The sequence below is a fragment of the Gymnogyps californianus genome, chromosome Z, assembly GCF_018139145.2.
Source record: "Gymnogyps californianus isolate 813 chromosome Z, ASM1813914v2, whole genome shotgun sequence".
Classification (NCBI taxonomy): Eukaryota; Metazoa; Chordata; class Aves; order Accipitriformes; family Cathartidae; genus Gymnogyps; species Gymnogyps californianus.
Genome location: NC_059500.1, coordinates 60153199 through 60176992, shown reverse-complemented (window position 1 = coordinate 60176992; position 23794 = coordinate 60153199). Strand labels below are relative to the sequence as shown.

Genomic DNA, 23794 nt, shown 5'->3' with positions numbered 1-23794 from the left:
ATTCTTCTTTTCTGCCTACCAACTGCACCCATGAAAAGGGAGGCTGCATAAAAATATCCTTAGGGCATTGCACCAGGGAGTGCTATTGGTAAGGACAGAGCATTGATTTGCCTCTACAGTCAACAGGTCTGCACTTATAGTCACACTGCTGATCTTTAAATGGAAGCATGAACCTAACTGCAGGACAAAGGGAAATGGCCCCAGAATGCACCAAGACAACCGGCTCCTCTGAAATCCTAACTGAAGTAGCAGTGATGCTTATATTGATCACGAAATTCCTTTTTAGGAATATTTATTAAAAATGAGCCAAATTTCTTAGCTTATTTGTAACAATGGATTTTTGAATCCTATAACAGAAGCAGATAAATGCTTAATTAATAAATGAATGGTTATGAAATAATACTCAGTTCCATATGGACTAACAAATTGCTTGGAAAGCAGCTGATAAAAATCTTAGACACAGAAGAGGAAATTGTTACTAGTTCCTTACTCAATTATTTTTCCTTTCAATGCTGCCTCAGATAATATTCATACATTGCCCACTGAAGAATTCCAGCTCTCTTTCTCGGAGATAAGCATACTCACAGCCAAGATGTTCTCATAAAAGATTAAAATTCCTTCCCATATCAACAACAAATTAGTCATTCATTTTCACACTGTTGCACTCAGGAATCAGAAAAATATAAATTATTAACTATTCTTATACTCCATTTACAAAAGCAACTATTTTAGTTAATTGCTAATTTGAGCATGGCTTAAACACAAATGAGAAAATGTACTGTAAATGTTAGCACTCACGTATATAAAGTGGATTCTACCAGGAATAATATTAGCACTTCGCAGGGAGATTTGGGGAATAATTCTTCACAGGAATAACTCTTAATACAAAAAAGATTTGCTGAAGACTTCATTTTCCTACATGCTAGTATAAAAATGGATCAAAGTATTTAGGATACTATTTCTGTGTTATGTATCGCTTATAACTAAGACCGTATTTTGTTCCCTCCTATAGTGGAGAGTACTTTTATTGGTAAACACAGGAATATGGTTACATGCACTTGTGACTATTTAAGAAACCTGTATGGTAACCTAATGATAAAATCCAATGAAACCTTATCTATTGACAAGATGAATAATTATGACACGAATATTTAACACTTTAACTTCATAACATTCCAGAAAGTGAATCCTTTAAACAGATCTGTCTGCATTACACCCTTTTACTAGCAATGAACCCAGATACATAAATAACCCAGTGGCATAAATAAATACATGCTGGTTCACCTCAGGTGAGGATTGACAAGCAGACTTCAACAGGGCTCAACACAAGGACACGGGACTATGTGGTTTGGTTCCTTTGTGGGACTAGATATGACAATGGTTTTCGAAGGAGTAAAATATCTTTTCACGTAGGTACAGTAGGTCCTGAAATTATAAGGACCGTTCAGTGGAAAGTATTCCACCCAGAGTTATCATGCAAGGTAGTGGACATATGTAAAAAAAATATCAGTCAGCAATTTTCTGGCGTGACAGAGGGCTGTACCTGCCTCTTAAAACTTCAGTTTTATGAATTAAAAATTATATTCAAACATTAAAGCCATCCCAGAGAATGTTCTTTTTTCTTTCTTATTCATTAAGCAAGCTCCCATTGGACTGAGTCCATGATCCATCACAGTGCCCCACCAGGATCTTGTCCAGCTCTTCTGCAGATGAGAGGGTTCCAGCACACAGGCTGTGGCCACCTGAGTTGGACAGAACAGACTGCAAGCACAGAACTTTATACTTACTGCTCAGACTATAGCATAAACAAAGGCTGGTGAGAAGCCAGGACTGTTGAATTGGCAAAGATGTAGACCTGCCAAGCCAGGCCTATGTTCCATGGGCACATATGGGAAGAAGGAAGTTGCACACTTACTCTGCTGCTATAGATCAGGTGCAGGATAAAGTTAATACACAAAGTGTGAGCTCACCTGCCACAGACCAGGCTATGCAGACTCCTAGCAGGTCTCTCAGCTTTGCACTGCTTTCCTTCAGTGGATCTGTGTGTTGCTTGATGCATTATGGAACAGAAGTTACTGCCACTAGCTGGAGTCTAACTGCACGGAAAGCACGGGGACTCAGGCTTTTCTTTCTGGAAGTCCTCAGCTTGATCCTAAGCCTGACTGTCCACTCCTAGCAACAACCCTGAGGGCTACCATGCTTCCCTGCTCTGCCACACTGCACCACTGAATCAAGGTCACGTGTGGAAGTCAACCCCAACAGCGGTTTTCAGGGAGAACAAAGCCTCCAACAGAAACAGCACTGCAACAGTACTGAGCACAGAGGGAGGCACCACTTGACCTAAGCCCTTTACCTACCTCTCACCACACAGCTCTCCAGAGTGGGCCTCTTTTTGCAATGCCTGCTCCAAAGATAAGCACAGCTGGGGCTTGGATCCCACTGATGCATCTATCCACAGGGCATAAGCCAACGAAAATTGAGAGCTATGGATCACATCTGTTGCTGTGAAGACACCCCTGCAGCAAAACTACTGAAGGGATCTGTCTTTTTACTTGGAAATAGTAACAGAAGAGAAGTTTTCTCCTTTTTCTATAATCACACTGGCCTCATCACCCAGTATAAGCTATCTTGAGGAGGTCTCCTTTGAGACAGCCAGGGCAACACACTGAATATCCTGCTGTCTTCAAGGAGGGAGGGAGGACTTCAAGAAATACTGAGGCTTCAGAATGAATACTGGCATGGGAAGTGACATCTATTTCAGAGTACCTCCAAAAATTGTCTCCCTTCAGCTTTTTCTTGCCAAGGCTCACTAAGATTCCATGCAGTGCTGATATGATATGAAATATAGCACTGTGCAGGAAACAAGCTCACCAGGCTTACTGGAATTACTTAATTCCCATTTTAGCTGTTACATTACTGTATGGGACCCAGATATATAGATCAGGCATCCATCCAGCCTGTCCCAGTTCCCACTACAAGCAGTGGAAGAAAATCAAGCTTGTATTATATGATCACAGTCCTTACAGAGAATTGTAATGCTTTATTAAGAATCCAGAATACATGATACTCTCCAACTTGAAATAAGGTAGGACTCCCAGCCCACAGTGAAGAATATCTGTAGACTATAAGCTCCTTGACTTTTCTTTTGAATAAGGCTTTTTTTCAGTTCACTATGCAATTGCTGAAATGCTGTTCTAAGCATTCTCTGCACTATTTTGTAGACCACTAGCAACCACAAGGGAAAAAAAAAAAAAAGACATAGGGGAAAATTTCAGTGATTTAAAACTGAGATACTGGGCTGTGAATTCAACAGGCTCTGTGTTCCCCCAGCTCTCCTGAGTGTAGCACCATGGGGCAGCACGTGGTATGCAACACACACTGTTCACTCAGACCTCCCTCTGCCTCTCTCTACTGAAAGCAGAAACGCTCTCCAAGGACAACTGCTCACAACTTTTTTCACAGGTGAATCTACCACACATGCCTCTATAACTCCATTTCCATGTGGCTTATATTAGCCACATTTTTGCTCTCCAGCTTCTTCCATTTTGCTGTTACTACAAGCAACTGAGTCAGTTGTGGCTAAACTAAGGCACATAACTCGGGCAAGGCACATCATAGGCTCACCCAACTTGGAGCTTCTCTGACACTTTAGTCATGAATATCTACAATATATTTATTATCTAAATATCTAAAGGCCTCTGTGCTGAGTGCTCTACAAGCACTGAGAGAAGCCAGCCTTGCAGGGATACTGGCCCTCCCTGGAACACCATTTTCTGCCTCCTGGCAGATCCATTCCAGAAAAAAATGGATCGTAGTCCTCAGGTGCTGCGGGGCAATCTCAGATGGGGGATTTGCTTCCCACAGTCCAGCCCCTTGGCAGTTTTGAGCTCAGTCACATACAAGAACAGCCACAGTTTCAGAACACGTCACACTGCTTTAATAGCGCTTCCTCTCATCAGCTTCCAAGAAAATGTTTTGCTGTAGCAGCAATTCTTCTGTCCTGCCTTTAACCATGATTCTTACAGTGCACCTCACCATATCACTCTGTTCCCACAGTCTACACATCTTGCGTTTTTTTTTTTTCCTATACTCAAGCCATCAGCATCTTCTGCTTCTTTTAAGACTTTGTCTCTGGAAGGACTCACAAAAGTCAAACCATTTTTTTTCTGTGTCACATTCAAGACTTTTTATGTTGGCTACTGTCTTAATCCATTTCTGTATTGAGTTCAGCTATTTCTTACATCTTCAAGGCTGTCACAAGATCCCTCTGAGATCTGACTTATGATATGACACAGTTGAACTACAAGTTCCCCAAATTCCTTTACTTCAAAAAGTGATGCTTCAGGAAATAGGCCAGAGGGCAGTCCTGTCTCTTAAGAGGCTGGTGACCCTACCATAAGCCACAGTTGGATCACATCAAGGGATCTCTTTTCAGCAGCAAGTTGCATGAATAAATTGCACTTCATAACAAAGTTTCTGCTTCAGACAGCTGGCACACTCAAACAAGGGCAGCGAAAGACCAAACCCTGCTCCAGAAAACACAGTTCACTTTCATCATGATCTGAGGGGGATCATGATATCTTTGTACCAGCCACTGATTTTTGTTTGCCATCCAAAACTATCCCTATTCAAAAAAAAACCCCAACCCCCTACACCAGTAACAAATACTGCTGGAGATTACATGGCTCTGTTCTAGGTCCACTTCCCTCTCTTGTAAAGGTTACTGGGAGTTGCTCCTTTTCCAAAATGCATTTTGTTTCCGAAGTCATACAGAAGTGAAATACTTGTTCTAATATGAAACATGCAACAACAATGTACAAATTGGTGGGTAATGGGCAGACACTACTATCCTTATCTTTGAGTTTCCATTCTTTTCCTTAGACCCCAAAACCTTACTTTCAAACTGTGGTTCCCCCCCCCGCTGCCCCTTTTCTTTGTGGTTTAACAGATAAAGTCAGAATGGGAGGAGGTTTCACCACTTTTGCTGCATGTAAAAACATTGAATTATTCTGTTATTCTGAGGCTCGCTGATAGTATGAAGATCACAACTGAACACCAAGGATAGCATTTTCTTGTTCTGCTAGTAACAGAGGGCTTCTTTGGTTGGGTTTTTCAGTTTAGCAAATTCCTGATGCAATTGTCTTGATACGAGCTCTGAAAGTTTTTGCCTCCATTTTTTCCCCCAAATAACATTCTTCTTTTCCCTATTTTTTATTTTTGCAAAGAAAGCAATTTCTAAACAACTATTCAGTTTACACTGAAATATACTAGCTCACATACACTTGTCAAATCCTATTTTTCATCTTATTAAAAAGGCGTCCTAGTAGCACATACCAAATAAATAGTCTTCTAGAAATGTCACATATAATATATTGACTCTACTACATTCCAAATGAAAATAAAAGCAATTCAAATTTCATACAATAACAGACCTGCTGAATAATTTAGGTTGGAAAGGACCTCTGAGGGCCATCTAGTCCAGCCTTTCCCATTTGCTCCAAGCAGGGCTAGCTTCAAAGTTAGATCATGTAAAAAAAAAGGGTTCCAAACACTAATTGCTCATATAATTGCTTGTTTTACACTGACATTCATTTAATAGTTTTGTAACACTTTTGCGATAAGACATATCTTCTTGTAGTACAGCAACTATGCTGTTGCCATAAAATGACACAAACACCCTGTTCAGATGACAGGTACAGTTAATGATCAATTACATGTGTATATGTGTTGGTATACATGTGCACTGAGGAGACCCATGATGAATCATCCTGTCCTATAGCTGCAAGGTGGAACTGGCACTGTTAGTTCCACTTGCTGTTCCTACCAGGGAAGAGGAGTAGGTAGGAATAATAAAGGCAATTTGCTGCCATGCATTTCTGCTTGAAAACGTGGAGGCAAATGTCCTCAGCCTTCTCAGTTAACTGAGATTTAAGGAAGACTGACTTTCTAAGGTGCAGATCACAGCACCTATATTATCATTTTGAGCTTGCTAGAATGACAGCTGTCATGTTGTGCGACAATATTTGCAACAAACAGGCGGAAGCCTTCTTGCTGCACTGTTAGTTAGCAGCAGAATACCATGATTCAGCTAATTAATCATGTTGCAAATTTGTCTCAAAGTTTAAAAAAATGATAGCTCTGGCCCATCAGATTAAACAGCAAAGATTCATTCATTTATTGCTGCAATAAAAAAGAACTACTTTCCCAGACCAGGCAGCAAAGGAAACTGAATACACTTTTCTTCTGGCCCTGAACTCCTACTAGCTTCACAAGATGAGCCCTAATTTTGTATTTGCTTCCTAATACTGTAATTGTTAGAAATGTCACTCAAGATGTATTTTACGTAGGAGCAACAGCACATGTTCCTGCCTGGCAGAATCTGGATTATTCATGCCCATATTGCAGTGAATTTCACAGGCTCTACAAAAACACATCTAAACTGGCAAGCTTTCCAAGGCTTGGTCTTGCATCTTATGCACTTTGCAAGAGAAGGGAAGGTGCCATCTATCGAGTACCCATATAGAGGCTTACTATGATGAGTGACTCCTATGAATAATTGATTTAAGGGTCCAGGATAACTCAGACAATTGGTAATAAGATGTGACCTCTTCCACCTCCATGTTATTGGAAGAAACTAGACGACTCTTACTCTATACAAACCTATACAAAAAAATAGTCTCAACCTAAATTAAACTGCATCTGCATCTCAGACTGAGCTCACTACTGTAGGATGCAAATTTCCCTATGATCGGATGTCAATACCAAAACCTACAAATGGCATCTTTAGAAAAACAGTCTCAGTGGAAAACACATCTACAGACGGCCCTGGAAATTTAGATACATTATTACTGATGGGGTCTTATTACTCCTGGTGGTCCTGTTCAGATGGTGCTGATAGACATCGGTGCACAAATGATACAGTGCATGTGAAAACTTCCAAGACTTCTGTTCACACTGCACCACTTGTCTACACAGAAGACATGAGTCTTGCACGGCTGTCAAACCTAGACTTTTCTATCACTTAGCGTACAACCACTGAAAGAGCAGAGGAGGAGTTACTCATAGATTTTATAAAAAGCAGAATCTATGTTTATGTAATTTTATATGGTTGAAAGATAAACACAGATGTTGCATTTGCAGATATGGTATTTATAAAACTATTTTATCAATTATGCTGTGCTTCAGACATGGAAAAACATTGTCTATTTATTTGTCTTAACAGTGTATAGATCCCCAAAAAAATTCTTACAGATTTTAAAAGGTTTCTTGACAAAATGCAAATTTTCATACATTTAGTTAGTCAAAATTATGAGACTAGAGAAAAAAATTACATAAAAAGTCAACTTTCAGATGACTAAAAATAGTTTGGGTTTTTTAAGCAAAATGTTTTGAAGACTTTTCATGAACACAAAGTATTTTCTGGCTGTGATTTGTGCACAGAAATCTTGTTTTCCACTAGTTTTGTGTTTCAGAAATGTGCTCCAAAGCAAACTGGAGAAACTCCTTGCTAACAGGTCATATTGCAGAGGTAAGGCCCTCTGCTTTTACAACTACAGTCATCTGGTTTTCAGATATTGGGTGGGAGCAGAGGAGCAATTTTTGCGCCACTTTGCTTCTGGTGGGAAAACTTAATTAAGAGAAAGTATGATTTCTCAGGGTTTGTGCACATATATATGTGCACATATATATGTGCACTTACAGAACCATAAAAGGCCTCCAGTGGTCATCTATCCCATCTCTCTGGCCGAGGCAGGACAACCGGTATCTCTGCCAGGCAGCTGTTTGACTAGCCTTCCTAAAAACCTCCAGTGATGAAGATTCCACCACCGCCTCAGTCGCCCTGTATCTTGAAGAATGGAAAAAAGCTTTAGATGTTCACCATAGCATGAAATGAATCATACACTGGAAATGTCTATAAAGGGAGATTTGTCTGATTAGCTGAGATACCAGCATTTATTGCTGATGTCAGGTTTTTGTCCAGATAGAAGCCATTCTATCCTTCCCACAGACCTGAAATAAATTCAAATCAAATCACGCTGTGATGCCCAGCATGACTGGCACACTGCTCATCAGCTTCCTTCCAGTTTTAACATGAAGGTTGTCAGGCTTACTTCTCTGATTCTTAATATGATAGCAAGCTTTGCTTCTTTCTTTCCTGGATTCCTCTATCTTATTTTTAGCTCATTCTTTTCCTTTATATGCTAAAATGCTTTTAAAGCAGTGAAGGAACTTGCTTTTCATGCTACTGTTTTGTCTTCTGAAGCACACTTAAAACCACATTTTTGAACAGCAATATTTTCTTTGTCCTAGCTATGACAGGAAAACATCACCATTCACAGTCTTTGACGCTTGTCTTTCTTGTGATCCATTTTATTTATTTTGTATTTAATTCATGTCTACAATAACTATGGACAGTTTTTCCTGTTGTTTTCCCGACTCCCCACTACGGTCACTCCTTTGGGAATTTTACATGAGTCATTTAGCAATGTGTTCTAGTAGAACAGCATAGTTACACTGTATGAATTCATTTTCAACTTTGGGAGTAAGAAAGAATGTAAGCATTGATTCTCTTTCAACTTCAACCTTCAAATCAGCTGGCTGAAAACCCCACTGCTGCAGGATGGTACGATATTATGTCACAAATCACTGGACTCTGTTCTGAACTTAGTAAATGGCATATGCCATTAGCATTCATCACACCTAAGGTATATTCCAATAAAATCCCCCTGCACAGTCTCCTCAACCTTTGCCCATGCTATCCCAGGAGATCAGATTCAGCACTGATAAAGTCCACTAATCTAGGTATCTTACTTTACAAATGGATTTGCCTTGATATATTAGAAGAAACAGAAGGAAATCTCCCTGCTTAAAATGTGCCGGTAAAGAAGAAAAATGGAGTTCGCCAGTTGTAGTGGAAGACATCTGATGCTCTGGGAACTCTGCCTTCCCCACAGATCCTCTGATGAGTGCGTTTTTTCCTCTCAGTTTCCATACTTCAAAATTTCCTTTCTAAGATCAAGCTGAACTTTTTTTGCCAGAGGAAAGGGAACTCCCAGGGTAGATTCTCTCCAGTGCTGCATGACCTTTACCACAGAAAGCTTACTCAGAGCTAAGAGGCAAAGGCGCAAATCACCTGACTGCCACTAGTACTGAACAAAAGACCTGCTCACTTTTTTATTGCATTCCCCTAAGTAGCCTCTGGCAGAAATGCTCAAGAGGTCTCCTGACGGAGACTACAGTTGTCTTCCTTAGCAAGAGTATGGCTTGTACCTTGATGATCCTGGCCTCTACCCATATTTCACCCTTTTGTCTTTCCTTCTTTCCACTGACTGTTGCCTTGACAATCCCTCCTGTTTACATGTTGCCTCAATGACTTAACCTTTCAATTGGCCAAGAATATCCTTCTCAACAAATCTAGACCTAATCAAACATATCTACATGCATTATGCCCACTGTAAGCTTTATATGCAAAAGCTTAACACAGTCCTTAGGACCTCCTGAAAAGTAGCTGCTTGAAGAAGGAACCCAAGATTTCAACTTGTGCATCCTCCTCCTTATCAAGCTTTACACTAGAGTAGTGCTTCACAATGTTCCTAGAGCATACCTTATTGCATAGCCTTTACCTACCAAGATAAGGCATAGGAAATTATTCCTGGAGACACTGGGATAATGCTGTGGTCTGCAGGGAAAGGGATGTGGGGGAGCTGGAGTGACCTTGAGATAGAAGTCACAACAGGCATGACAGTAAAGCCAGCAAAGGGTGCAACAAAGCAACCTGCTGCTATTGCCTACTTCCCTTTTTTGGGTCCCTTTCTCTCCTTGATCGACAGAGAAAGCAGCAAGTGAGGTGCTCAAGGTGAACTCAGAAGTCAAGTTCAGGGAGGAAAACTCGTAAAGAAAGCAGACACCAAGATGCTCAGCAACTACAGAGGGGAGGCAGGAAGGAGGTCCTGGACCCTGCCCTGGAGACTTTCCCCTCCAGTGAGGGACACCATGCCAGCAGGGAGGGAGCACAGCCATCGACTCTAGCCCTGCATTTCACCTGTGGGACAAGTCTAGTCTCACCTGTTGGGAACCATTACTTGAGAGCTTTTTAGTTCCCTTAAATACCCATTGTCAGGCCAGTGCCCAGGACTGGCATTCCAACCAGCCAGTCTGTCTAATCCCCTTCAAAATCCATGCTGTTTTTGCCCTCAGCAATAGCAAATGCCAGAGACAGCAGTCTGGACAGAAGAAATGGAACATTCTTTCTTAACTCTGCTTCTGCCTGCGTTTTCAATCCCACAAAAAAATGTATGAGACAAGAGCTGCCATTTCCCTCAACAATTTTACTATTTAATATTTAAATTACAGCAATGCTTTTGCTTATGTACAAACACCAGTCTCTGTTCCAAAAGGAGTATTTAGTTTAAAAGTCATTCTGTGTGTTTAGATTGCCAGATAGGCTAATGAGGGCATTTTTACCATTTTCCAGGGACTGGATCCTGCGACTCCAAGGCTGCAGCCTCGCGGTGCTCTGTCACACCCCTGTGGGGTCACATCCATGCTGTCACCCCAGAGGCCTTAGGAGCTGTCATCTTCTCTCATCTGCAGTCCTGAAGTGAACTGAGTCCTAATGAATCAATGCAGAAATGATTAATGGGTGTCAAGAAACATCCTTCTAGTGTCTCTTGGAAGCTTGCAAAGTTAGGAACTCAGTGGGGAAAAAAGTAAAATCTTCTCCAAAGCATAAGAGGCCATGAAAGAGCATCTTTTAAAGAAATTATAGCTGATAAAAGATTTCCTCTTTTTCCCCATACTCGGTACAATCAAACTTCTTGTTTTAGAACATTTTTCAGGAAAAATACCTCCAAAAGTCTAAGGATTCCAAAACCATGCTCACTGATCTATTGCACTTGGCAAAAACTAATTCCATCTTGGTGTAGTAAAACTGTTCCACTTTTTCTCTCCGTTGTCCATGATCAGACCATAAGCTAATTCAAAATGCCCAACTGCCAAATTAAAGCAAGGTGGACTCTTCTCTCTCCCCCAGCCAAGACATGCTCTTCTTTTGATCATAAGACTTCAGGCTGTCTTACTTTACCAGTCCTACAGTTTCTCACAGGGTATTTCAAGATCTGATCCTTGCACTCTGTCCGCAACAAACACTTTTGATGTTCCACATATCTCTCATTTGGCTGCTTTTAATCAGGTCAACCCCTGGAACTTGTATTCACAGCACAGGTCTCGATGAACCTTTAGCTTGCTTCCTGCACAGCTGCCCTTGCATTCATTCCCTGCCAGCCTGGATGTGTTATATCTTTGCTTAAACCACTTTCTCCTCTTTCACAGCGACACCTACAATGAGTCATGGTAACATATGTATGCATATTTAGTATCTAAAGATAAACAGAGACCTGTTCAAACACAGCACATACCTCAGCAGCACGACTCTCTTGCTGCAACCTCATGGTGGTGTGTCACACCCTCGTGTTGTCAGATCCACTGGAGATTGTGCACTCCTTGGGGCAGGGAATATGTCATTTTACTATGCGCTGCACGGAGCCTAGCAAACTTGGGCACCGTGCAGTGTCAATTAATGGTACGAACTGATGATCTCTGCTGCTGCAGACAGATACCGCCTCCACCCATTCCACTGCGCCTGCCGCAAGGCAGCTCTGACTAGGCCGGAGCCGAGGGGCATTCGGCACGGCGCTGGGCTCCCGAAGGCGCAGGGCTGGACAGGGCGAGGGGAGGACCGTGGCCCGTTGCGCGTCGCCCCAGGCAGGCCGCCGCCAGGCTGCCCCTCGGGGAGCAGACCCGGAGCTGGTGCCCCACGCAGCCTGGCGAGGGACAGCAGCCGGACACCCACGGCCCAGGTACCGGGGAGCAGAGCCAGCTGTTTTGTTCCGGCCACAGTCCACCAACGTAACATATTACGTCAATTTGGGGGGAAGGGAAGGAAAAAAACAGGAGAAAAATCCCCAAAGAGGAACTATGCAGAAGCACATGTTCCTCTCACTGCCGCTCCCCGGCCTAGCCTGACCTTCTGCGGCCGAGGGGGCGCCCGGGCCTCGCCGGGCACCGTCAGGCGCCGCGTTTGGGGGCCGCGATCCCGGACCCACCTTCGCCGCGGGCGAGAGCTGCGACCAACCCCTCACCCCCCCCGGACGCCAGCCCCGCGGGCCGGCCTGTGACCAGCCGGCGGCCGGGGCGGGGGGCGGGCGGCGGCGGGGACCGCCCCTCGGCCGCCGTCAGTCAGCGGGCGGGGCGGGGGCAGCGCGGGTTGGCGGACGCGCCAGGGGGCGGGGCGGAGGCAGCGCCGACGGCGGGCACGGCGCCGCCGAGGCAGTGGGGTGGTGAGTGCGGCTGGGGGAAGCGGGTTCCGGGTGTGCGGCGGGACGGACGCACGGCGGAGAGCGGGCCGACGCGGCGGCGGCTGCCCGGCGGCGGGAGGGAGACGGTGGCGGCGCCGCCGGCTGCTGAGGTAAAGCGAGTGCTGCCGCGGCCGCCTTACCTGGCGCTGCCTCGCGGGCGGCCACCGGGGCAGGGGAGCAGGGCAGGGCGGTGCGGGGCCGTGCGGCTGCCCGGGACCCGGGCACCGGCCGCCTCTGCGGGGTGACAGGCCGGGCAGGAGCGCCGCCGCCCCCACCCTATGCAACTTTTTCCCCCGTCCGGGGCCGGCTGTGGCGCCGCCGAGCCCTCCGGCACGGCAGGCCCGGGCGGGCCGCCCGCTGCGGCCGGCGCCGAGCCCCGGGGGCGGCGGAGCTTCTCCCCCGCGGCCGGGGGCGGCCCGGCCCGGCGCTTCCTGGTCGGGCAGGGCGGGCGGCGCGCCGTGTCGGGGGCGAGGCCCGGCGACCGCGGGGCTGCCCGGGAGCCTCGGACCCGCTGTGTGTCGTGGAGAGCCGGGCTGGTGCCCCCGCCCGGCTGGCGTCCCCGGGGCGGCGGAAGGGGTGTCCGTAGGAAGCGCTGAGGCGGCCGTCGCCGGGGGGAGCGGGCGGCGCGGCGTCGAGCCTGGCTGTCCTCGGGTCTTCGCGGAGGGCGGTCCCGGCGGCTCCGCGATCGTCCCCGGGCCGGGAAGCTCCGTCTCCGCACGGCCCTGCCCCGGCGGTGGGGGGGCTGCGCCTCCCGAGCGGGGCCGGGGCGCGGGGAGCGAGCTCCGGTCCCTGGAGAGTGGCCGCTCTGCAGCGGGGACCGCTGCCCGGGTGTCCTACATGTCGGTGCAGGACTCCCGGAGGGATTAGGTTGACGGCCTCTTAACAGGATGGAAGCTCAGTCTATACTGTCTTCCTAGGTTTCTAAATTATTATTATTATTAATTTAATGATTTTTCTGAAGTGGTCTTGATGCTCCCCTGCCTTCTTCCATAGCTTTGCAGCCCATATAAAGTCTTTGAGATGTTTCAGAATGGGACGTGCTTTACGGTGTCCACAGTGAAGTTCATGTACATCTTCCGTGTGTACGTATTTGAACGTGTTCAGCGGTAGAATCTCCAGAGGCTCCAAATCACTCTTTCAAAGACTGGAAATGGTGTAAAGGTATTATAAGTGTGCATCTCCTTCTTCATGATATATCATGGACCTCACTTTCTTGCAGAAAATAGTGTTCCGATGTGGTACTTACCTTGGTCATCTCTGTTTGGAGAGTGGCAGCATCATTCTTCAGAGACAACTGCAGTTTGAGTTACAGGTGTGTAGACACCTAGTGGGGAGAAGAGTCAGTCTCCAAGCAAATGTCCCGCTTACACTTCAGTTCTTGGTATTTAAGTGCCTCCCTAAGTAGGTTAGTCTGCTTTTCTATTGACGAAGCTCATAATTGCAGTGGAAGTTTGTGTTAGGGGCTGTTTCCCTAGGGATTTTTGGAATAAATATGAGAGAGGTGGCAGTACGAGGAGATATGGTTATTAAATGTGTTAATATAAAGGTGAAGAAAATCTTTGCTGTCTTGTGTGGGGGTGCCATATCAGTAACACATGCGGACCCCTCTGGTTGGGCTGGTAGTAACACGGATTCGCAGAGTAGAAGTTTTTATTCTCAGTCACCAAAGGAATGCTAGCTAGTGTGGGAGGAAATGCTTGGGTACCAGTGGAGTGGGAGCCAGACATCATTTTTAATAGGGGGAGAAGGAGGGAGCGGAGGGGAGGCTTTCATGTCCCCTTTCTTTTCCACTTACATTTACAAGAATCTCTTAGATCTTTATGTTGAATTTTAGATTTTATAACTGTTGAAATGCCCAACATAAACCATTCTGCTGAGAGACCAGAATTCTGCCTGAACTCGGGAATCTTTCATTGGAATCAAGCTCTTCGACAGTAAATAAAAAACAAATGAGCGTTTGATTCTCTTGCAATACTTATTCCTCCTTTTCCATTCTGCCGGCCAAATGGAAATCCAGTAATACATCATCTCAAATGTAACAATGTTTCTTGCCTAAAGTGTTTGGTTTTGTTTTTTTGCCTCTACTTATGATGGTCTCCAAGCTATTTATTTTAAGACTAATCAGCTTAAGACAATTTGAGTCAAAATGTCTGAGTGTAGAGACCGCGTAACTTCACTTGGAGTAAAGGGAATTTGTTTATACAGGATCTTAACAAAGCATTAAGTAAAGAACTGTCAAAGAGGGCTTTTGGAGATGCTGGTGTGGAGAACTGGTGTCTGTCCCTGCTTTAGGGCTGTCTGCAGAGTTCTTGGAGTCTGAGTCTTCCTCCATCCCCAAACCTGACAGATAGAATAGAAAAAGGGATAAATCCAAGAAATTCAGCATGGCTCACCCATGGGAGTGTCTCCAGGTACACGAACTGTAGATCAGTCAGGAGATAGGATGCTGGGGGCCCTGTACGGAAGGCAGCGCTGAGGAGTGAGTATGAACCGGTACTGCAGCTCTGAGCCCCAGGGAAACTGGATCTAGGGAGACTTTGCTACCATCGCTGCACTGAGCTGTTCTAACATGCAAGTAAATCGGACCTTTTGTCCTATCTGATTCAGGTTTTGAGTTTTTAAAATATGCTTAAAAACTGTCATAAGCAGTTCTTGTGTTATTACAACATTTCCAGTTCTGTATTGTCAGACCAAGTGTAAGAGACACAAGTACGCGTTTTAGATATCTGGCCATAAAGTTGCTATGATACATTTGATAATAAAAGATCAGAGGAGTAGGTCAAGTCAGTTAAATTATGCAGTGTTTAGAAGACTTACGTTGTTGACTGCCAGAATGCCCGTAGGCAGTAGGAGTGAAATGAGTAGTTGTAGAGGAGCACTTGTTGAAACTTTCTTAAAAAGAAAATAAATATTTCGGAATACTTAATGTAGTCGAAGTGGTAATTTTCTAGCAGGTTTTGCTGTGCGTAGTTGGTTTTGATTGGAAACATTTAGATTAGCTCCAACACTTAGATCTAAGGTGTGTAAGTGCATTTTGTTCCCTTGCTATATGAAATGGGAGGAACCCATGCTTTTGAAAAGGCTTCTGTACAATTTAATTGATACTTGTGCTCTAGATTTTTGTTTCCTTTTTTTTTCTCAAGTTCCTGTCTGTACACTTTCCTCTGGTAGAAGAGGCAAAATGAAATATCAGTGAAACTCTCTTCATATTAATTGCAAAGTCTGTGATGTTTGGTACTGTTAGCTAAGCAGCATAGTTTGGTTTTTCAGAAGTGGCTGCAGAAATTTCTCATTAAAATTTTGGTGGGAGCTGGATGCTTAATCCACGTGGATAGATTTGCAAGTTATTAAAGTAAATACTTGTGTGTAGGCTTTTTGAAATGAGAAGTCTAATTCAGGCTCAGATAATTCTTTCCTACAGCAAAAACTGGTTGCAAGGGATGATAAGGAAGTTCTTTGAGAACTTGCAAGATTTTCTTCTGTGTTCTGTTACAAGAGATGTTGTGCAATAAGCTGCAGGGAATTATATTTAGATCTGATGGACTGAAGAGGAGCCACATACAAATTAGTGATCAGGGTCATTCACTGGCAAAGTCCATATACATTCTTATAAACACTTTTTAGCTTGTCAGTTAGTCATGTTCCAGGGACTTGATGACTGAGACGTTAGAGAAAATGGTGTGGAGAAGAGTTGTCAGAGGTTCCCTGTTCCAGCCCTATCTACTGGTGTCCCTTTACAATGTAAAAGGGAGTGTTTCTCAGAAAATCAGCTTTCTGTACACTAAGTACATAGTACACATTCAATATTTTACCTACTGGTATTACATAGTCCCTTCGGGGCTTTTCTTCAGCTGTAGTTTAGGAGTTTCAATGCAACTTTGAGTAGTTAGCACTTTCTGGTTCCCAGTGTAGTATTTCAAATTATGATTGGGCTTGTCTTTTTAAGTAGATGAAAGTGAGTAACAGTTGAAATAATGTTTAGAAAACTTTCACTGTTCTATATGTCTTTAAGCTACTGTTTTCTAATTTGATTTTTTTAGTCATATTTTTCCTTTTTACTTTAAGGTCAGCCAACCTTGAGTCAAATGTTCAGGCCTGTATTCTCTTGCCTTTAGTGTAATTTAAGCATACACCCTGATACTTTCCTCCTGCTAGTGCTGCTTAGGTGGTCTGGGTGTGCCTGTTTCAGTTGCTGATTGTTTTTCTAGTATTATACCATAAACACATTAAAAAACATCTGGAAGATGGGGGAGTGGGGAAGCCCCTCTTTATAAGAAAAAAGAAATACGGTACCATCAAGTAAAAGCATTTTGGACTTTTTGGTTCTCCTGCAGATTATGAAAAGACCCCTACCTCCAGTAAGTTTTTGGAATATAGGCTTTGGGCTGGGGATTGTTACCCATCCTCACCCTCTGCATAAACAGCAGGAGATTGAATACCCCAGTGGTGACTGTCAGCGCTAATTACAGTGAACTCCTTCTCTGTCCTGGCAGACCTCTTGTGGGGAAGGGTTGTGGCTGTGTGTCTTCAGGGAGATAACATGTAAAATCTTGCTGCCAGGTTAGGTATTGCACTACAGGGATAGCTCCAGGGCTTAGCCCTCTCACCCTGAGACTTCAGCAGCCGTAAGCCACAGAGAAGGAAGCATGCCTCATACTGCAGGGGTGCAAATGTGGTTCAAGTAATTAGACATACATCCTTTATAAAAATGCAAGCATTAGGTGGCAGATATTTTTGTGAGATCGCTTTATTTTGTTGTTATTTAGGGCTCTTTTGTGGGACACAACCTCTGCCAGGGTTGCAGAAAGCTTGAGTCATAAGTGGAATCCCAAGTCCACAATTGTCAAGAGAATTTGAAACAATTTCACTGGTTTTCTTTTCTCTTTCCAGGAAGAGCATGTGTGCAGAGTTCGGTGGCAGAATATTTACGGTACATGGGCAATCTGTGGCAAGTACATCTGAAGAAAGTGTGACTGGCTACAAGAATCAGCTGAACTTGAGTATGGAGACCCAGAAGTGCCAGCAAGCCCAGAAAAGGAACTAATTGGAAGAATATTGCTAGACATAGAAGAAGTGGAACACATACTTCTGCAACAGTCATGGACTCAGAATAAATACATCAGTAAAAACATCAGCAGTGAAATGACAGATCCTGGTGCTTTTTGATTGCCTGGTGGATTTTATTACTTAGACATTGCTGTTGACATTTTTATTATCCCATTTAATACATCTTGAATCTCTCTGTACATAAAAATATAACTGGACAATTCCATTTTGATACTGTTTAATAACACTTTTGAATGTTAAATTGTTTGCCAAGATGAGTGCCGAAGGATATCAATACAGAGCTTTATATGACTACAAAAAAGAGCGAGAAGAAGACATTGACTTGCACTTAGGAGATATATTAACAGTGAATAAGGGTACCTTACTAGCACTTGGATTCAGTGAAGGGGAAGAAGCAAAGCCTGAGGAAATTGGTTGGTTAAATGGCTTTAATGAAACCACAGGGGAGAGGGGGGATTTCCCAGGAACTTATGTAGAGTACATTGGAAGAAAAAAAATATCTCCCCCAACTCCGAAGCCTCGTCCTCCTCGACCCCTTCCTGTAGCACCGAGTTCTGCAAAAGTTGAAGCAGAGAGTGAGCAACAAGGTCAGTACTGTTCTCAGAAGGCGTGTCCCCCATGTTTTTCAGATATTTTTGTTTCATAGGCTTGTCTGACTGTGCATTTATGTGTATAACACCTGCTGGTCAGCTTTTTTAGTGCATCGCTCATTTCAGTCAATTAAGGATTGTATCTACTTCATAATATTTAGCTCACTTTGTAATTTCATGTGCTTTGTCTCAGGCTCCACAGAGACCAATAACTTACTGTGAGGTACATCTCACAGGTTGGAAAGTATGCTTATAATTCACAACTGCAAAGACTTAAACGGAGAAAGAGCAGGGTAGCATTTATTTTAGGTTTCTGAGAAGCTGGTGGAAGTGTTTCCCTGTGTGGTTCATCAAACTCACTATTGAGAAACTTCTTGGTGAATCTGACAGTATGAATTCCAAATAAGCAGTATGTTCCTATCGTAAATCTCTTGCTAACAGGAAGAAATATGCACTTTGTCATGGAGGTTTACCTGTGGCATTAAAGGTAAGAGCAGGTATTTTAAAATGAACAATGGAATTATGATAAGGAGAAATTCAGATTCAACGTTTTTTGGGGGTAGGGCATGCAGTAGCAAAAATAGCACTTATGTTTAAAAAAAGGAAATATCTTCCTTTGTTTATATAAGTTGCTTTCTAACCTACACTTGCAACATTATGTTGGGCAGAACTCAGAATTTGATCAGAGCTCTTCTCTTAATAGAAGAAAGAATCTTCTCTTTTTTAATTGGAAAAACTTGAGGGTAAAAACACCCCCACCCTTCCTCCAAGTGATTTGTCTCCTTTACCTACTGACATTCAGATACTTGGGTTTTACCTATCAACAAGCCAAGTCTGTCTTAGGATAAAGTTTACATTGGTCTTTCACTTCTCAAAAGTCTAGAACGGCTTATATTTCTTCGACATCTAATACTACTTAAGTTCTCGGTGTTTATAGCTGTAGGAAATACAAGTTGTAGTATGTGATCCTGATTCTCACAGTGACACCACAGTCCTGAACAGTATCATCACCCTCTGCCTCCATAGAAATGTTTGCAGCATCACTTGCAAAGTTGTGGTATCAGTTTATCAGCTTCCATCCCACTGTGCCTATTATGAGTTTATATTCAGCTGTGCTGATAATCAATGAAGATAAGAACAGAAATATAGAAAATTGTATGTGGCAACCAAGTGGAAACCTGGCAGAAGCATTTCTAGGTTGGTGGGGGCTTAATAAAGGGTACATCTGAACTGTTTTATATCGTGATGTCCTTAAGCACTCAAGAATTTCTTGCAGGTGTATAATGCCTAGGTGTACATTGTTGTTAGAATGAAGGTGGGGGCAGATGGGGGTGTAGTGGCATTTTAGATTATACTGTCCCTATTTCTTAAGTCCTCGAACTCTCAGCCTCTAGTTATTAGAGTCTTATGGTTTCTCATTAGGTTAATTCTGAAAATGGGGTATTTGCTTTTGAAAGAAAACACTGTTACTTCTTTGATCATTCCTTTTATTGGATATTAATATGTGCTGATCAGGTAACATTGACTTTTTTCTTAACGCAGTTGCGGAGATGGTTGTCTCCGTCATATATAACTGCAGAATAAACATGGCTCTTTGGATAGACACCTCAATGCTGACAGGTCATTTTAAGAGGCAGAGGGTGGAAATAAAATCTCAGTCTTTACATGTGCATACTGTGGTGAATTAACTGGCATCGCAGGCTTTGATGCATTTATTGCTTTAAACTTAAAGTAGTGCGTTGTAACTTGCTTGGTCTCTGTACTCATGCTTGCTTGATGCTCCCATTCACAGCTCCATGCTGTGAGCTGGCTACAGCGCTGTGCTGGGAAGTCCTGGTGTTAATGTTGCAGTTTCTTAGCCTGCCCCGGGACTGCGTTTGTAACAGACATTTATGGGAGTTTCAGCTGCTGGGAGTTACTCTGGGAAATTCTGCTGCAGATTTGGGGGGCTCTGCTTAAATGTAGGCTTTTCTGCTTCCTTGGGATGAAACAGTTCCCCAAGCCTTAGTGACTAGATCTCTCCTAAACTGTTTATTGCCTCTAGACAGAGTACTATTCACATACAATGTGTTTATTTTTAATAGCTTGGGACTGTGGGGATTTGAAACAAGAAAATGTGCAAATTTAACTGGGAATCTTAATCTCAAAGTCTGCACACATGACCTGCCATGCTCCAAAATGTTTTAGAATCAGCTTGCAATCCAGCCTTGTATTTTTCTGATTAAAAAAAAAATAGGCTAAGTTCCCATAACTTCTTCTGAATTAAAGATTTCAAGCCTCATGTAAAAGGCTAGGCACCTTCAGTAATACCCTAGAATCAGGGATTAGACACCTCTCAACAGAATTAGGGGAAACTGAAATTTGAACTCCAAATAGCTCAAGAGTTAGGTTTAATTACTTTTAAAATAATGTATATTTACTGAAAAGAAATTGGGAAGAGTAATAAGTGGTCTCTTTACAGATATTTTTACTGTAAAGAACTAAGGCAGAGAGGGCTTTAAATCTTAGAAACAAATTTGGGAAATGTTGTACCGAAAGAGTATTATAAAAAACAAAATGAAGGTGAAATTTTTAAGTGAGCAGAATGATACAAAAATGATACCTATAGTGAAGCCAGAGGTGCAGGTGGAAATACAGTTCAGATAAAGAATAATGTAGCAATGTGTGTTTGACTTTCAGGTGGCTTCACTATTTTTGTATATAAGATTTGGTGCAGGGAATAGCACAGTTAATATTGTCCAGCAGTCAGTGTAATGGGCAGTGGGCCAGAAGATTCTTCCCAGGATGATACTTCTCTCTACACCCCCTAGAGTGTGTTTCAAATAAATTAATGCATAGTATGAAACTTGCTTGACCAAATACAGTCAAATTTACATTTTCAGTAGTTGATGATTTGAAACTGCTGTGGATCAAAATGACAATCCATATACTTTCTTCATTCTGTGAAGAGTCAATTCTGTATATAGCCCTGTTGTGTGTATGTGGAGTAAGAATAGCAGAAACCTAACTGGAGATTTTAAAGAATGTATATATAATCATATGAGTTCTTTTAATTTTACCACATACAAAGATTTATTTTTTTTAAGAAAATACTTTCTAATAATTTCAATACTCTTTAATACTTATTTATTCTGAATGCTTTTTTCCCTCTGGCGTTGTTAAGCTTGATCATGAGCTCATCAATGTCCGGATTGTTTTGTATTAGATCAAATTTGCAATATTTAGGCACAATGCTGCCAGTATTCACAATGCGGTGGTACTCATACACAAATAATCATAGACATCTGAACAGACTTTGCAGTCAGTGAGGCTAGTAACATGGGCAGAGTTGCTTATCAGGCCAGTGTCTTATGCAATCACAGTCTTACTTATAAATAGGGAGCTCTTTAAATATTAAAAGCTAATCTGAAAACAAAACTGCTGGTGGTCTCAAATTCTATTAAAACATTCATTTATTTATGACAACACATAGGTTGAATCTTTCCCTATATTTTTATTTTATCCATGATCCATTTAAATTTCTAGAACCATTGGTCAAGACCAGAAGTGGGGTCTTTGACTGAAATTTTAGGACTGTTGCATTTTGCCTGTCTTCCCCTTACCTTTGTCAATAAAGAAGTAGATTTAGTCTGAGTTTGTGGGGCTTTTTTTTTTTTTTTTAATTGCATCTGAAAAGATGTGAAAATAGAGGCGATACAAGAGCCCTAGGAAGTCTCTAGCACCTTTCAGTTTCAGGCCTGGTGCAGGTCAGAGCTATGGCAAGGCAGATTTAATTCCCGTTGCTGGTGTGAGGCTCTCACTGGCCCAACTTGCCTTTTCCCCAGGTTTCTTCTCCCACCAGGCAAGGGTGACTGCTGCTGCGGGAGGGATGAAGACACTTGCAACAATGGAGACCCAGCATAAGGTCATCTTTATGCCCTCCACTAGACATCTGAAGTTTACATGAAGCAGTAAAGATTTGATATGAAAATATTTTTTTTTCTTGAGATGCTTTCTTTTTTAAATTGGAGCTAGATAGGGCTGGTTCCTCTCACTTAGCCCCATCTTGCCCAACTCTTTGAAAATGAAAAGTGCATAAGCTGTACTGAGTCCAGCTGAGTTTTGTGAACTTTGATTCAGCTCATCTGATACAGCTGCGTATGTTTAAAGTTGGTTCATACAGTGTTGTTTCTCTGCCTGGTTTGTGAAGGCTGATCTTAAGCAGATTTTGGAGCATAAAGCTTTGATTGATCAACAGAAATACTTTCAGATTTAACTTGGAATGCTAAATTCTCACTTTGAAATGAAGATCAGATTGCAGAAGCGCGGACCAGAACTTTATATGAATAATTTGTCTGTTTTGATGTTTTGGAGCTTCCTGCAGCTTCCTGTGTAACTTAAAAGGGTTGTGTATGTTGACACTTCGTACTGTTTCAGCTGGTTTAGAGCCTAAAAATAATCTGAAGCTCTTCCTTCTCGTGATGAAACTATAACATAGATTTCTTTAAAAAAAAAAACAAACCAAAAACAAAACTTGCTTTATGCTTTTCTCCTAGAACAGACACAGATCAGCAAATTAGACAAAGATAATGACATGGAACATTTGGAAACTCTTTCCTTTCAGAAACCAGGTTATGCAATGTATGACAAAGATCCAAACTGATGGAGAGCATAAAACCATTTGTGCATGCTTGAACTGAATATGCTGTAGGATTTGTTTTGTTAATTTTGCTATAAAGCCAGCAGAGCGATTGCATTTCTGAAAAATTTGAATTAGGGGACATAAGAGTGAGTGGAATGCAGTGAGCCTGGAGCCTCCGTTGGGAAGAAAACAGTCATCATCTCTCCTGATTTAGGCAAATGGAAAAAGGAAATTATGGGGTGAAGTGATGAGTCAGTATCTCATTTGGTAAATGTAGTTGCTGTTGAAGCCAGAGCGCTTGGATTCACTCTAAAAAGCCCAGTTTGAGCGTCAGCCTTTGTCCTGCTACAGTCGTCAGAACTGCCCTGCAGTCATGAACTTCGTAAGTCGGTTGCTTTTGACTTCCACTGAGAAATGGGGCAGGTTCCTGCCAGAGAGCCTTGCCAGTTATTTGTGGTCACATTTCTTGGTGTACAAGGCAGATTTCTAGCTGCCAGATGAGTGCATGCATCTGAAAATAAAGCTTGCCACCTGCTTTATCACTAATGAAAACAAAGATTTTGCAAGCTGCATTAAAGTGATGCAGAACGTTTTTTTCACAGTGATAAAATCAGGATGATAGTAACTAAAAAAGTCTTTGTTAAGCACCACAGAGAGCATGGGGATACGCTCGCAAGTACTAGTAAAATTGCACATTAACAGTGGACCTGGGCAAGTTCATGGTTGATGCGTGGCCCCACCTGCTGGTAGAGGAGGAAGGAAGCATAGAGGGAGGAAGGAGCTTCAAAACCAGCATTTTCCACGTTGTGTTTTAATCGTCACAGGATAAGATTAAAAGAGAGAGAGCGCTTTTGAAAAGAATATTTTAATTAACCAATTGATATTTCTGGGAAAAATATATTACTTGGGGCACAGAGAACCACCTTCTGATCCTCAAAGATGACCTCAGACCTGAAAAGGCTTGTGTGACTGAAGTGCATCTTTTTACCTCAGCTGTTTCACTTAGTCTAAAAAAATACTGCCTTTTGTTACACATTTTGCTTTAAGAAGCTGAAAGAATAAGACACTCCTATTTCGATGCTATAAGAAACATTTGGTTTGTATCGCACTGATTTTAATATGCCATTCAATAGTTACAACAGTGGCATTATGTTGAGTGA

At 42.7% G+C, this 23794-nt stretch overlaps 1 protein-coding gene across 1 annotated transcript in view; it reads left to right on the top strand.

Moving 5' to 3' along the window:
• Nucleotides 1-13452: 13452 nt before the first annotated feature.
• The window catches only part of PIK3R1 (phosphoinositide-3-kinase regulatory subunit 1), a 61397-nt gene continuing 51055 nt past the window's right edge, over nucleotides 13453-23794 (top strand). Inside the window, exons 1-2 of the mRNA XM_050912514.1 lie at nucleotides 13453-13517; nucleotides 17247-18010. Of these exons, the coding sequence (XP_050768471.1) occupies nucleotides 17677-18010 (334 nt within the window). The 5' untranslated portion in view covers nucleotides 13453-13517; nucleotides 17247-17676. The remainder of the gene's footprint in view (nucleotides 13518-17246; nucleotides 18011-23794) is intronic.